This window comes from Trichoplusia ni, chromosome 26 (genome assembly GCF_003590095.1).
Source record: "Trichoplusia ni isolate ovarian cell line Hi5 chromosome 26, tn1, whole genome shotgun sequence".
NCBI lineage: Eukaryota > Metazoa > Arthropoda > Insecta > Lepidoptera > Noctuidae > Trichoplusia > Trichoplusia ni.
Genome location: NC_039503.1, coordinates 1,475,583 through 1,491,895, shown reverse-complemented (window position 1 = coordinate 1,491,895; position 16,313 = coordinate 1,475,583). Strand labels below are relative to the sequence as shown.

General features: G+C 33.2%; 1 protein-coding gene across 2 annotated transcripts; it reads right to left on the bottom strand.

The window, feature by feature from the left end:
- Positions 1 to 3,503: 3,503 nt before the first annotated feature.
- LOC113505567 (delta(3,5)-Delta(2,4)-dienoyl-CoA isomerase, mitochondrial) lies at positions 3,504 to 13,507 on the bottom strand. 2 transcript variants are annotated; one of them, XM_026888347.1, is made up of 9 exons: positions 13,330 to 13,507; positions 9,760 to 9,898; positions 8,771 to 8,859; positions 8,342 to 8,445; positions 7,803 to 7,906; positions 6,713 to 6,800; positions 5,396 to 5,508; positions 4,932 to 5,058; positions 3,504 to 4,389 (listed from the first exon to the last, which is right to left on the bottom strand). In XM_026888347.1, the coding sequence occupies exons 2-9, from the start codon at positions 9,765 to 9,767 to the stop codon at positions 4,291 to 4,293; spliced, it is 732 nt and encodes a 243-aa protein (XP_026744148.1). In that variant the 5' UTR covers positions 9,768 to 9,898; positions 13,330 to 13,507; the 3' UTR covers positions 3,504 to 4,290. The 2 variants fall into 2 exon arrangements, with proteins under 2 accessions (XP_026744148.1, XP_026744147.1); XM_026888346.1 differs by lacking the exon at positions 13,330 to 13,507 and adding an exon at positions 10,907 to 11,097.
- Positions 13,508 to 16,313: the final 2,806 nt, after the last annotated feature.

Here is a 16,313-nt window from a genome sequence, read left to right as displayed (position 1 = left end):
ACTAGTTTTAAATTTAAAATTAGTAGTTAGACATTAACTCGGATATGTATTTAGGTGGACTAGATTATATATTTACGTAAATTGCTTATTAAAAACCTAATTAAAAGCACTTTTGTCTTAAAACAAGCAAACTAAAATTTTTGTCGATTACTTTGTTTAAGATTTAAAATTAATTAATTTATTAAGTGTGTGTGTGGAATGTAAGAAACAACTTACCACATTATTTATGAAGAAAGAATGAGGCATTATAGCATGTTTCTTGTGCCACTAATTGAATTAATCGTAATTGGATTTTTGAACACGAAAAGCTAATTTAGTGGAAAGTGACCTTTTACCTCCGTTATATTATTTTTCATAGTTATGTAACAGTAGGTATAAAGTATTTTATATTGTCTATATTACATAAAAGTGTGTCATTGTGTAGGGGAGGATATTCTGAGCGTTAGGGTCAAAAGACCTTGCGTGAAAGATGTGGCTTTGTGTTTTATAATGTGTGTGTTAAATGATCTTTTATATATTTAAATGCAAAGTAATAAATACTTTTTGACATAAAATTTTCAAAACATAACTTTTGTGTGTAAGTCGTTGTGTAGTTTTTTCTTAGTTACGTAGTTTTGGATGCTATCGAGCTCTTTGTTTAAAAACTATTATAATGGCAATAAAAAGCGGGGGATTTTTTTCAAAAAAACATCGTTAACCTTATTTAACGTAATTTGCTTTTTTTTAACAAACTTTTTTAATAATTTTATTTTTATTTTTAAATGATAAAATATAACATGCAAGGAAGACATACATGCTAACCGTTAAATACCTATATTCTTTTTCCGTTACTTAACAATTTTCTGTCAAGAATTTCAGATGGAGGTCAGTATTCCACCCGGGCACGCCCCCTGTGACGTAGGCTGTCGCAATAGGGGTGTGGGACCGTACATATTTATACACCCCATAGATTTATATCGGCGTGAAGGCTGAATGTAGAATTGTACATTCACGAATTTGGAACGATGCGTTTGTTTTTTTTGTGGAGTTGTGTTATGTCAATGTTACGTTGTATGGAGTTTTTTTGAGCTAGTTAAGATATTATTTTAGATTAGAGCTGTAAAAAGATTGCTAAATTACGTTACGAATTATCAAATTCTTAATTAATGAGAGCAACAATTTTATTAGAGATTTAATTCGAGTTTGGGTCACTTTTCTATTAAATAACTCTTGGGTAGATTTCACGTTGTCATGAAATTTAAATAAACTAATAGAAAGTGATCAATTCAGAGTCAATAAACAAAGGAAAAATATTTCTTGACTACCGCATAAATTACTCACGGCACACACATTCAAAATCATTAATTATTTTACAATTTGGCTATCATTAGCTTGTATTAAATTCAGCTATTTCTGTTGCATTTAAAAAGTTCGCGCTATGACGTCAAAGGGAGGGTGTGTCAAAAGGTCAATGCACTGCATTCAAGCTATGAAAGCAGAAAGCTCGAAGTGAATACAAGAATAACTTTTAAAATTATTGTGAAAACAGGTGTTTACACGGTAATTCAATGGTATTATCAAACTTAAAGAGAAAGAAAACTTAATAAGATATATTCAAAAACTTTTTATCTGAAAATTTTTGTTCGTAACGAAAATATATGAACGGTTTGCAACAGTGCACATCTATTCGATATCCATATTTTTTTTATTTGTTTTAAAAATCGATTTCGATTGAGTTTGTTCCTCAGTCAAAATTCGAAAGCTTTCAATAAAAAAAAATAGCAGCAACGTGAATGGTGCACGTGTTTCTTATTTTAGCAGAGATCGTTCTTTAACCACCTTTAAAAATATCAACAACCAACCAACTTAACAGTGCCTAAATGAATTTTATAAAGAAAAATGGCTGTAGAAAAGAGTTTAACGTTGTTTAAAAAGCGTGACAATTACAACTTTTATAGGGTTACGAGGTGCGCTGATACTTTATTGTTAAATATCCAGGAAATATATTTATCAGATAGAGTCTGTATTGATTATATCGTTCGAATGATAGCTGTAAAGGTTACTAGGTGAACCTGAGCACAAGGTGCGCTCCGGCCATTGACGTTCATTGATTGGACATTAATATATCACGCAATGCATGTGTGGTTGCTAAATTAATCATGTTCTAGCGATGTCCATGTTAATTTAAAGTTGACTTGAGTTATTAAAAGCTAAATTTAAAAGTTTGTTTATTCAAAACTGACCGAAAATTTAAGGAAAACTAAACAAAGGATCTGAAATAAAAATTGTCAGTGCCTAACCTACTGTCAAAAGGTAGCTTTCAAATGACAGTTGACAAATAGTGTTCATTGTCATTATGAAATTACGATTCGCACTTGAAAAATTGTGACTGAAGCTTTGCTGTTTAGTAGAATTCATAAAAATGGGGTAACTGTAATGAGTCAAAAGTCTTTATTTCGACAAACTATACCTAAACAAGACTCATTAAACACTCGTTCCATTCATATGCGTGCTGAAGGAAAACTTTCACGCAAGCCTTTGTCTGACATAAAAAAAAAGTTTGACTGAATGAACGAACTTAGGATTTTAAATACAGATAATAAAAAAAATAATTATAACCTCCATTTCAGCTCTTGATTATTATAAATCTATTAAAATTGGTTTCATTGAGCAGTATTTTCGAAAATTTTGCAGCTTTATTTCGTATACAAAGCTGGTTGGTTAGCGCTGTGTTGCGCGCGCATCTGTCAGAATGACGTCATAGGATCCTAGATGGAACCTAGTTTCGTTGCTGACACACTTAGGTATTTAGGGCATCAAACTCTTGAGGGGTAGGTAGGAAACAGGGTATGGTAAAAGTGCTGACTATGGACGATAGAATCAGGTGATTTCAGCCGTTGCGTACTGTTGTAGTCTTATTGTAAAACATTTTTTAAATTTGATACGAGTGAGATTTAGCGTGATGGCGGCCGATGCAGCGATGTTTCAATACAAATTTAGGTACTCAAAATCATTTTTAATCCATCTTAAAGTACTTAAATAACTCTAAATCATTATTTTTTTGACTGTTTAAAACTTTACCTACTATTGAATTTATGAAGATTGAACCACGTATACTGCGGTGCGTAAAAGTACGAGCTGTCGTTGGTTTGAACAGACCTATTTTGATTTTTACAGTTTTGTTTTTATAATTACAAAACCCTTACTGACTGACGATCGGAAATTTTCACTCACAAGTAAAATGGGTTGTAGACGTTATATATTTAGTACTTTTTATAAAAAAAAAACACGGTATTCAAGCTAAATATGTCAAAACTTGAAACCAATATCAAAATAGCGACAAAGATTGACAGTAGAATTTGTTTGTCTGTTCTGAGTTTTATTGGATAAACCAAAGCAACGAGAGAACTTTGCAAAGTTACGAGAATCGAATCTGTATTCTCAACGCGAGTATCTAAGTTTTCAACCAACTATATTACCAAGGGAACGCTCTTTAATATGTTTAGGATACAATAAAACAACAATTAGTATTTATATATTTAATGTACTGTGTATAGACGTAGGTAACAGTTGTATAGAATTCAAAAATATTTTATACTACTTAATTGACTAATTATATAAATAGGATTGGCAGTCAATAACACTAATTTTGTACAAACACGTATTAAATTGACAAACGACTGATTTATTTCATTGGTATAAGTATTTGATTTTGTAATCTTTAACGTTGTTTTACATTTCTGTTAGTAGACTTTAATTCTTAAACTTTTGTAGAAAAATAGACGCACCAACATTGTTTACCGATTTGAAATACACAAATAGAGTAAAAAAAATATACTCATAACATAATATACAGTATGCCTCTAAAATGTATACAGTAATTATAAAGTCATTTCTTATAGACTAGACCATATAACTATATTTAGGTATTTTAATGTGGCCATTTTACGCAAAAAGTACCTACTCTGTCTTGACATGATGGAAGAAAACCCTTAGATTAACCCAATACTCAATTATCAGAGGAGCCAGCTTGTTTATATTCTGTTTAAAATTAAGTATAAATAAATAAAGAATGCGAAACAATAACTAACATTGTAATCTGATCAAATTCATATAAAACGAATCTTTTACTTTACCTCTATTACTTGCTTGGGAAACTTGCTTTTTTGCACGAAAAAGCCATTTAAAATATTAAGGGCTTCACTTAAATACTTTGTACATAAATAAATATTACTTATAGAAATTAAAAACCTTTAGAAACATTATACATTATTATGAATTATAGACCCGAAGTTTTTTTAAATAATAAAATCAAACGTTATCGAATTCTGGTGGAGGGCCCTTCGTGGCTTGTGCGATAGCAGACTTCGGTAGATCTTCTCCTTGGTTCATCACGGCGTTGAGGAGACGCTGCAAGTTACATTATTTATTAGAGCTTTGTGTTGGTAAGTCAAAATTAAGTGGGAGTACACTGCTGTTAGTCAAAATCAAAAGTTTTAATTTAAAATAGGCCGTTTACCAGGCACGGTTCCAAAGTGTCATTCTTATGGAGAAGAACCGGCAAGAAACTGCATGTTTAAGTATTAGAAGTCGTCAAGTTTTATTATTATTTTATTTATTTATTTGACTCGGCGTTACCTACTACAATAGTGTAGTTATGAGTGTAGGACCAGTTAATTTATTTATTGGACAATGACTAAAGATATACAAAGCTGGGTTATGATTATGAGTATAACCGCTGGAAATAAAGAAACTAATGTGTAACTTTTTTTTTAAACCTCATTTTTCAAGAAATCTAGCAAAAACGGACGGAGTAACGAGAACTGGAATACTATTTCATCTCTCTAGAGATAGGAATCCTTCCGATCTTCGCTAGTCGGCGAGGTGACGAGAGATGACGAGAGACGAGACGACGATGAGATTATTATGTGTTATTATGCAATACTACTTACAATATGTTCTAATCCATCTTGGTTAGGTCTGCTTTGGGAGTAGACGAGGTTGATTTTAGTAGTTTGGACGGCAATCGGACTCTTTGATGCTATGTTCACTGCTATATCCATGACTGTGTTCATTGCTCTGTAATTAGAAATAAAAACGGGTGCTGTTAGATTTCAAATTCAATACTTTCAGTAAGATTTTTTTAAAACTAAAGGTATTTGTGGCACGGGAACGACTTTTACAAAATATGGGATGACGAAGAAAAAAATTAAAATTTAAAAACCCTTGACGTAAATCAACCCTCACTACTTTTTGACGGCACGTCACGGGGGATTCACAAACATACAAATTAAATCACGTGTCATACGATGCCACAGACTGACAGTCAGAAACTTATAACTAAACTACCCCCTTGTTGGTAAATTTTCGTACAGATTGTTATTATTTATACCTAGTATAATAATGGCAAACTCACGTATCCTTATCAGGGAACACTTTGCTGACCAGTCCGATCTCTTTAGCCTCCTGTGCGGTGAACTTGCGGCCGGTGAAGCACAGCTCGCGAGCTATCGATGTGTTTCCGACCACCTGTAAATAATACAAGAAGACTGGAATCTTACTTATTTTATATACGGGAAATTTTTACTTCTACTCTACTTTAATAAATTAGGATGAAGACGAAACTTGATAAATAGCCTTGCGATCTTTTTCGATTTGCAGGGGCATGCCCGAGGGCTACACCTAGTAGATAATTAGAAAACTATGAACTAACTAGCTGTAGCCCGCGACTTCGTCCACGAGGTTAGAATTCTTCTCCCCGTTTTTTCCACATTTTCCATTGTATCTTCGCTGATATTAGTCGCAGTGTGATGTTATATAGCCTTCCTTGATAAATGGTCTATTCAACACAAAAATATTTTTTCAATTCGTACTAGTAGTTCCTGAGATTAGCGCGTTCAAACAAACAAACAAACTCTTCATATATTAGTTTAGATGAGCTCGCGGCTAAGCTGTAACCGCATAAGTGAAACTATCATAGGATAAGCTTCGCTTGAAGCGGTTGGTCAGTAGATGGGTGACCATCTTTGTCATAACGAGTTTCACCGTGTTTCGGAAGGCACGTTAAATTGTGGGTCCCGACTGTTATTCCTACATCCTTGACAGTCGTTACAGGTAGCCAGAAGCTAAAAAATCTGACAACTAATGTAACTAATGGGTATTGTGTTTATTAGATAACTGAGTTGAGAAGGTCAGAAGGCCAGGGGTCAACTTCCACTCTAACCGAAACCATTATAAATAAATTAAATACTACTGTTTTACAAGGAGCGACAAAATTCCTTTAGTGCGGGAATCGTGTAATAAGCTGTTGTTTATTAACTTATTATTATTAACACTAGTCGAAGTAAATTGGGTTTAAATAATGGACTTGGTATAAATACATTCATTTTCTCCCTTCTGAATTGCTTAAATTAGTCTAACAACACGGACTAAAGTCAAATGTCGTGTGTCATGGTCAAACGTCTTCAATTACGCAATTAAACTTTTTTTTTAAGTCAATTTTTTATTTACACAACTACACAACTTGGTATATCTTCAGTTTGTTAATGACCGATTACTTAGTCTAAAAAAAGTAATTCCATCCCTATTCAATGGGAGAAACATCTACCTGATTTGTATAAAATACATGATTCTGATTGCTCAATGCGCAAAAATACAGCTACAGTTTAATTTGTACCTACGGTGACTAACGATGACTTAGAATTAATTATAAACAAAGTCCAATGATAATAACCTTAGGCAGTCTCTGTAGCGTCCCCACATCAGCTGCTAGACCGACATCAACCTCCCTCACTGAGAACCAAGCGTCTTCTGTGCAATACCTGGAATTAAATAAAAGAAATATTTTAAATGTTCTTAGTGCATCTAGGAGTCATAATTGTAAGGTTTTAAGAGTTCCTGTATAAGGGCTTATGTGAAATAAAATCTTTTGATTTTGATTTTCATCGTTTTTAATCCGGAACCGAAATGTTGATATTGGTATTACATGGCTGAGTTTTCGCTGTCTGTCATTTGTCACATGACTGTATTTCATGAATGATGGACGGTTTAAATTTTCAAGGACGATGTATTACTGTTGCCCCATTGACAACAAATACTAAACATTACGATTGAGGTTAAGCAATGTTTGTTCTGGTCATAAATAATGGTAATATTTTTTTGTCCTTTTTTATACGGAATTTCTTCTGTCTAACACCATCCTTATGCTTCTGACATTTTAAACCCCTGCAAGTGAACCAGAACCACTACTGCACCAATTTATCGAAAAAGGGTAAGTTCATTGTCATGTAACTATTTTTTTTATTCGTCTAAAGTCATGAAACCATTCAAAATCTTTGATTAAGTAAGTTTAGTGTATCTACCTCATGACACGTTGCGCCGACCCCAAATAAAATAATTGGAATAAGGGCAGGGGAATGATGATGATTGTATTAAGGATTGCAACGCATTGCCATATACCGACACAAAAACGCGGATGACGTAGCACGGCGGTTCAGGTTTAGTCAGTAAAAGTCTGACACTACCAGTTTCCTCCCCCGAGAGAGCGGGTGTCCAAATTCTGGGTCCCGGCTGTTATTCCTACATCTTTGACAGTCGTTACAGGTCAGTCAGAAGCTTGAAAGTCTGACATCCAGTCTAAGCGTTGAGGAGGTCAGATAGGCAGTCGCTCCTTGTAAAATATTCGTACTTAGCTGAATCCGGTTATACTGGAAGCCGATCCCAACATAGTTGGGAAAATGCTAGGCCGATGATGAGTGAGGGTATCCATGAGGATTCCCTCGCCTTTACAAAAAAAGGGGAATGATGATGATGAGTGTATCTACCTCATATCAGCAGCCGTGATGAGGTCGACTCCGGCTCCCACACACGCGCTGTGGACAACGCTGAGAACCGGCTTCACACAAACCTCAAGCGATGTGATGGTGTCCTGAAATACAATAGTATACCTTATTACGAGTATAATATAACGAAGAGTAAGATTGTATATGAAAAGCTAAGTAAAAGTGTCTCGCAGTAAGGAATTTAATCCTTGTGTTGCGGGAGGCTTACTTACAATACTTGTTCTGAGTCTGAGTGTCTTTATGCATTTGATTCGTATGTTTTTGAAACCCCCAGCGACACAAGGATTAAATTCCTTACTTCAGGCCGTTAAAAAAGGGGTTAGAACCCGCAATACTTCGATCACAGTTAACAAGGGGTTTAGAGTAGTAAAATTAATAAGTGATTGTGCAGCAGTTTTCTTAAGAGGACTGATGAAATTTTTGGCCATCTTCGTTATGTTCGTTGCCGGTATGGTAACAATAAACTCGATTTTGCGACTGAAGTTAACATTGAAACCTCAAGACTTTAAAAATATATTTACCTGTGCATATTTGATGAAGTTGCTGTGGAATCGAGCCTTCCTCGCCACATCCGGTAAATCATCGGCCTCTGAAGCTAGTTGTACCAGACTTTGGATGTCAATACCTGGAATGTGAATTAATGGAGTAAATCAATTGGTTTATTGTTGTTTGTTATTATTAATAATGTTAGCTAATTCCTTTGCAAACTTTTATAAATTAATTATATTTTTATGAAAGGGTTTTTTTCAAGATAGAACGGGATGAGAACCGCTTTACTGCATAGAGGTTATTTGAAAAAAAAAAAACAACTTCAGTATTCAGAGAGGTTATTCAAATACATAATTATTAATAATTTAATCACGTGCATCGGACCAACCGGAGTCCTGAGTTGGTTAAATGCGTATGAGTGTTCCTTTAAGAGTTATGAAAAGCCGAACCAACAACCTTACCTCCAGTAAAGTTCTTTCCCTGTCCAGACAATACAATGACTCTACAGTCTGCAGTATTACTGAGTGCCGTAAAACATTCACCAATCTCCCTGAAAACATAATAATATGATTATATAGTATTACTTAACTATTGTAATAATTACTTCTTTTTAGGGAACTTCAAATAATCTAATCATAAAAATGTTTATTGTCGGATAATAATAATTTTATTGTATTTGTAGCCCTTTAAATAAATAAATAAATGGGGACAACGTCACATACATTGTTCTGAACCCAAAGTAAGTTGCTAAAGCACTTGTGTTATGGAATTCAGACACAACGAAGGTACCACAAACACCCAGACCCAAGACAATGTAGAAATGTGAATTTTTACATTGTCCCGACCGTGGATCGGACCCGGGACCTCAGAGCTAGCGACACCTTGAAACCGGTGTATACGCCCCTCGACCACGGAGGTCGTCAAACATATGTATATCAATCTCCTTTCGACCTTCTCAACCCAGTTACCTGTATATTTATACATCCTTGACAGTAACAGCTATGGACCTTGTTATGAGTTAAATGGTCACCGGTCCACTGACCAACCATATGAAGAGTAGAGTAGTAGAGTTTTGTTTTATCAAGCACATGTTACTTATCAGTACCCTTTCACCAATCTGTCTAAATTTGTAACAAAACTTATGGAGAAGATTTTTTTTATATTTAATTATTATATAATTATATTATTTAATTTATTTTACCTCGCTGTAAAATAAATTTATATAAAAAAAATCTGAGGATTAGCATTGCCATTCAACGTGGCAATGCTGCCAGCCTTTTGGGCACACTCCCAGCCGGCAGTGATGCCGATGAATTTTTTGATGCATTGATTTAATTATTGTTTATGTTTTTTTTTTGTATATAATAAATGATTGTACTGTAAATATAAAACAGAACTGGAAAAAAAATATGGAGAAGAATAAGAAGTCAGATATTTATTATACACTTACTGCCACATAACTCTAGTGAAGGCATTGGACTTCTTCGGTCTGTTGAGTTCCACATGATACACATATGGCTTTGGTACAGACACAGCTAATGTTTCATACGGTTTGAGCTCCGCTACTGTGAATGAGCGCTTAAAGACATCTGAAAACAGATAAATTTATTTTGAAATGTTGAAGGAAGGTTTGTTTGTTGTTAAATGTATTTTTTTAAATAAGTTCATAATGCTAGTGGTAATGGAATTAATTCACCTAAATCTGATAAGGTATTTGGTCTCATTTTTAATTATTCTAAGACACTTATGACCATTATGATGAAGGTACACATAATTCTTTGTTTAATAATATTCTTTCTTTTGAAAAACATGACTACAGATTATTTTAAGTTATTTAAATGAATTAATAATATTACACATTCAAAAAAGTAAAGGTAAAGTTCATGTTTCTTGGTAAAAATAGATAAGGACTAGGGATATGATAAGTCCAAAGTCTGAGATACAAAGTCCACAATATCTAGATTACAAAGATCACATTATATGTTATTATGGCTTAGCAACAAACAAAATTTTTGGGTAAAGAACAATATTTTAATAAATAAGTAAATATTGAAGTTTTTTTTTTACAAATGGCTAATGTAAATCTATTATGGCTTAACACCAAGCAAAATTTCACTGTAAAGTACAACATTTTTATATAAGTTAACTTTTAGTAAGAGTTAAACTGACTATGGCATGTTTAAGCAGATTATGGCTGTATAAGTAATTACCAGCATTTCTACATTCAGTTTTAGAAAAAAAGAAATGTCTGAGAAAAGGAGTTACTGGTCGCATAAAACTAAAATAAAAAGAAAGAAGTTTTTTCCTACTGAAGTCTTCTTGCTTTTTGGTGTAAAAGACAAATGAAATTTCAGATGTTTGTTGGAATGAACGTCTTATCATGATTATAATCTACTTGCTCTGATAAATACTTGAGAAAACCTCTAAAAAGTTTTATTATAAAAAATGATTTAATGCTTAAAATATTATTGTAACCTATAAATTATGTTATTTAATAACTAAATGGATATGTATACTCTCCAATAAATAAATGTTATTAAAGAAGGTTTTCCACAAATGTAAAAAATAAAAATGTTTAAGTTGCAAAAATTACTTACGCGATATTATCCGGGGATTATTGAAAACGATTGTTTTGAATAACGAAGTCATTCTTCTTTTGTTTATTACTTTTTTAATATCACAATGTTCCTTTAATGACAGCCCACGATTAAATAATAAAACAAATTGTACACGACAGGTATTAATCCAAAGTCCAAAGTTAAACACATGAATTGTCAAACTGAAATTGACGTTTCAGTTTTGACATTTTCGTTTAGATAACAAGTTCCGACTTTCACCCAATTTACATTTTTATTTACAATATATTTTTATTAATTAAACCAATTGACACAGGATAATTCACAACGGAAAATGGTTAGATACTGATATAGTTTATTATATATTATCCTTATGAATGACGTCAAATGCTCAAAGATATGAGAAAAAGCATTTTTATTATTAGACAATATGATTAAGTATCGACAATTGCTTGAAAGATTTCTATTGATGTTTTATAGTAACTGTTACTAAATATTTGGCTGAAATTGGTGACAAATATGTTTGTTAGGAATAGCACAAAATGTCTTACTGCAATTGGAAACCTACTCTAATTAAATTCGTTAAATCATTTTTCTCGAAGGATTATTAAGTAAGCCTTAAAATTAAGTATTTATACATCAACCTAAAAGTAATGACGAATGCGTTAGGGACAAGCGTCAACCGAACATAAGTTTTCTGGTCAATATTTTCCCTAATGATATCCATTTTTGGTAATTACATTTAAATAATATTTATAGTTTGACCAATTGTACGTCACAACAAAATGTACTCACCTCAATATTGAAACTTGAAAATTGTAACCACTGCCTAAATCACACGCGAGTTTATAACAATATTCTGTCAGTGGACACAAAAAATTGTGAACTTCGTTCATATGAAGCAAAGGTATAAACTTGACAGCCAGTAAAAACGGTTTCTGCCTCTAATTGGTTGCAGTTATGCAATCTGAACTGTTATTACGAGACCTTTAATTGAAACTGTTTTAATTATCGAAGTGAGATGCCGTAGCGCGAAGTATATCGTGCCGTCTCCCTTCTACAAGAGCAGAAGTCTTGCTTAATAGATCATAGTACTGGGTCATGTCTGGGGTGTATGACGTCACATATAATTAGCTGCTTTGCCTACATTTTACATTTCCATGAGAGACTACTTAAAGCTCAATAGCCCTTGAGATAAAACTATTTAAGACTAGATTAGACCGAGGTGTCACGCGCGTTCTTGAGGTACCTATTATATTTGTCTTCTATCCAATGCCGGCGTAAGGGCCACTGATACCCCGGGCGAAAATATTGTGGCGCCCACTTAGGGGAAGCAATATCAAGTGTAGTTTTTTGCTGATCCCCAGTAAAATTATATTAAGAATTTCATCTATCCTTTAGCGTTACGTTTGGCGGTGGAAGTATTCCACCTCTAGCGTAGAGCACAGTTCTGGGGGTTTGCGCCAGGAGAGGCAAGATACTCCAACTTCAGACCTTGGCGCTTTACGTTTAGATAGCTTGACAAATAATCATTTTCAATAACTGTAGATATCGAAAAGCGACGTTAAAATCGATTTAAATTATAAATGACGCAATGTCTTGTAGTGTCATTAACGGGTATATATGTTATGCCCTAGAGAATAATAGTATGGGTATGTCACTCACAAGAGTGGCGTGATTTTGTATCTTTCTTAATACTAGGTCAATGCCAAAGAGATTATTGAGATGTAGTTGGTCTCTTTATAAGCATTTCTCGGGACATTCTAAGTTATTATGTTGGATAATTAATTCTGCCTGACTACTCTGCTATCATCATTGGCCTAGCCTTTTCCCACATTTGTTGGGGTCGGCTACCAGTCTAACCGTTTTCAGCTAAGTACCCGTGTTTTACAAGGAGCGACTGCCTATCTGACCTCCTCAATCCAGTTACCTGGGCAACACGATACCCCTTGGTTAGACTGGTTGTCAGACTTTTTCAAGCTTCTGCCTACCTGTAACGACTGTCAAAGATGTAGGAATAACAGCCGGGACCCACAATTTAACGTACCTTCCGAAACACGGAGGAACATGTTATGGCAAAGATGGTCACCAATCTACGGACCAACCGCGTCAAGCATAGCTTAACCTGTGATCGATTCACTTATGCGGTTATAGCTTAGCCACGAGCTCCTCTGACTACTCTGCTTATTCTGTTATTTATGATTATAGTTACATTCTAAACTAAAAATCTTTTTTTTTTTAAGTATTTCTAATGCTTAAGATTTTAAACATTTTTGCTTAAAGAACTTGATATTGGTCCCATGAAAAGAAATATTGTTGGACACTGGATACTGTTTGGTTTGATAATAAACTTTTAAGCAAGCGTCATTACTTACAAAAGCTGTTTATTAATAAAAAAATATGATTTCTTTTTAAATTTAAAATAAAATAATGAATGGACTTACAAAGATTATGAATACTGATCGCTCGAATCAAAACATACGACCATTTTTATCCCAATAAAGTCACTGGCACAACTGTTCCTCATGTCAAAACCAAAACAAAGATCAAAAATTCCGTTTTTCCATAACCCTAAGGGCCTCTGAGATCGATCCCAGTAAAAATTAAACGTTAATTTGTATTACATTCACGCTTCCATGCGGGACACTGTACAGAAAGGGAAGTGTGAGTCAAATATCTAATTTAGTGAGTCATGTATAAGTGTAGCCAAATTTCAGTTAGATTTCCACGATAGGTACTTTGACTATTAATTTGAATACAACTATTTTGTTGGTGACTATCATTTTGGTCGAGTTTTGGTGTTTATGGTCCAGAGTTTTCAGTACTGGTACTTTTTTTGCTGTTAACCTTACTGTTTGCTAGTAACCTCAGAGCAGGCTATATGAGCTGCATTGAAGTACATATGTACTTATACAGGGTGTCCCAAAACTCAACGTCAAGCCGAAACGGGGTGACAGGATTGATCATAACCATCACGAGAAAAATCTGAAAAAAAATCTATCCCAAGCAGTTTGAAAATTATGGGCATTTTAAGAAAAACCTAGAAATTTGATCAAACTGTACCATTTTTCGGTTATTGTGGTTATTCTTTTTTATTTTTGTTCATTTGAACTTTAGAAACGTAATCTTAAATAACATTTCTAGAATCCCAATAAAAAATAATGACACAATTGCCTCAAGTTCCCGAGAATTGAGACTATTTGTTAAACTACGAATTTAAAATTTTCAAGATTCGTCGACTTTGACAGGCCCTCCTATAAAAAAAATGTACTAGAGTGCCTTGGCAAGTAGCATTAAAAGTTGGCGCATTTAATCAGAATTCTAAAATGGTACAATACAATGTACAATGTGCGTTTAAAAGTAAGACAAATAGACTGATATTACATACTTATAAACATTACAAGTATATACCGTCTCAGTAGTGGCCCAGGATTCATAACTTTGTGTCCATAAAATTAAAAACCAACTACAGTCATTCTTTTACCCCATAACTTTTAAATAGCTCAACCGATTTTTATTAAGAACTCGCACATTAATTCACCTTTAATACAAAACAAACTAAATTGAAATCGCTCAATCCGTTCGAGAGGCATGATGCCATAATATATGTAAGTATACCTACACGTCAAACTTCAGTATTATTTTATAAAGTCAGTCCGAAATTAAAAGAAGACTACAACAAGCTAATCGCTAACCTTCAATTATTTATAAGTATAAGCATTTCTAGAAGAAGAAGAAAAAGCTTAAAAATATTTTATTTCTTTTCCCTATTCATTATTAACCATGGTCACCCTACAATATTTCCGTCTCGCCTCACAAGCATGCCACATGACATCAACCGCGCCGCGAGCACACTTTCTTACACAATCAAGTCTAGATTCTATTTAGGGCATCTAAGCTTTCCTAATAAAATATCTGAATATATTATAACGATATAATCGTTACTAGGTTGGTCTCGCAGTTTTGCTTGTCCTCAACCTTGTTCTTAAGGTTTAACAAATTAAGTAAAGAAATAATTAAGGACACTGAAGGGTTATCTAATTAAGTGTAGATTAAGAAAACTATTTTTCAACGGAAGAACGAAAAAGAAGGAGGTTCTCATTTATTTTTTTAAGTTTGTAACTTCAGAAATTTTATTATGTAACTTGAAATAACTATCATTTCGTCCCATAAAAAAAAACTACGAAACCAAATTTTTTTAAATTCGGTTGTATGTTTTTGTTGTTAAAACAATATTATTAAATAAGTTCATAATTATAATTTGGATATATGTAAATACTGCAAGTATTCTTATAGGTTATGCCTTTGCAGGCCTCTGTTTAAAGACCTCAAAATTCTTACGCTCACGTGCCTGTATATATCTGAGATTGGATTATTTGTTAAGAAAAATAGTATTTTATTTAAAAAAGCAAATGCTACTAAAAAGTTCATTTCAAGAGATCCGACTAAGTTGGCAGTTCCCATGATATCAACGACACTGTTTAAAAGAAATTGTTCCTGGATGATAATCCAAATATATAACAAATTACCTAAAGCTATAAGGGAACTACCACTTACTAAGTTTAAAGGAGCACTAAAGAAATGGCTTATTGAAAAATCTTTTTATAGTATCTCAGAATTCATGAGTCACAAATAATAAATGTTTTGGAAGGTACCTAATTGTTTGTTTTACATTTTATTTGTTTTGGTTTTTTGCTTAGTGTGTATTAGTTTTTGTTTGAGTGTAATGATGTAATGTATAATTTTAGAGTGTTATTTTTTATGTTATAATTTTAAAGAATTTTAAATATATTATTTAAAATAGAATATAATTAATAGAATTTATAATTAGAAATAGTGTACTTAGGCCTAAACCTAAGAAAATATTTGCATGCCATGTTATGGCGGAATGTGCTGAACCATTTATTAATATTACCACCAATATTGTAAACCATGTTTCACGCAAATAAAGATTCTTATTCTTATTCTTATTCTTTACAAGAATAGCCTTACACGGATTTACGCGGTTCGCGGCTACTAAATAACTGTCAGGCGCTTCTTTAACCCTGTCAAATTAGATTAGAATATACTTTATTGCACACCATAGAATTACAGCAGCGATTCGTAGAACATACAGTATAAGACTATTAGAGTACAAAAAATTACAACCAGCTAAAAATTGGTAGGATTGTTTTATGAAATCTAGATAGTCTCCATCGATCAACCGATACCTGGGCCCTAATTCTCCTAATTACAGTTATTTACAGCGGACGATTAATGAATAGAAATTTAATGAAAAAAAACACTATTCGTATTATTCTAAGCAATTTTTCAACATAATAAGTACGGAGCGGAGCACTCACATTTTTAATAAAAAAGTTCTCAACCATTTATAAAAATGACGTAGTGATAATGATATTAGTAATACAATACGATACTCCTTATTACA

What these genes read in the sequence shown, in the direction of transcription:
- LOC113505567 (XM_026888346.1), bottom strand. Translation starts at nt 10,958, where the DNA reads ATGACTTCGTTATTCAAAACAATCGTTTTCAATAATCCCCGGATAATA. An exon ending in TAATCCCCGGATAATATCGC is followed by an intron (nt 9,899 to 10,906) that starts GTAAGTAATTTT and finishes ATCTGTTTTCAG; the next exon opens with ATGTCTTTAAGCGCTCATTC. An exon ending in GGGAAAGAACTTTACTGGAG is followed by an intron (nt 8,446 to 8,770) that starts GTAAGGTTGTTG and finishes TTCACATTCCAG; the next exon opens with GTATTGACATCCAAAGTCTG.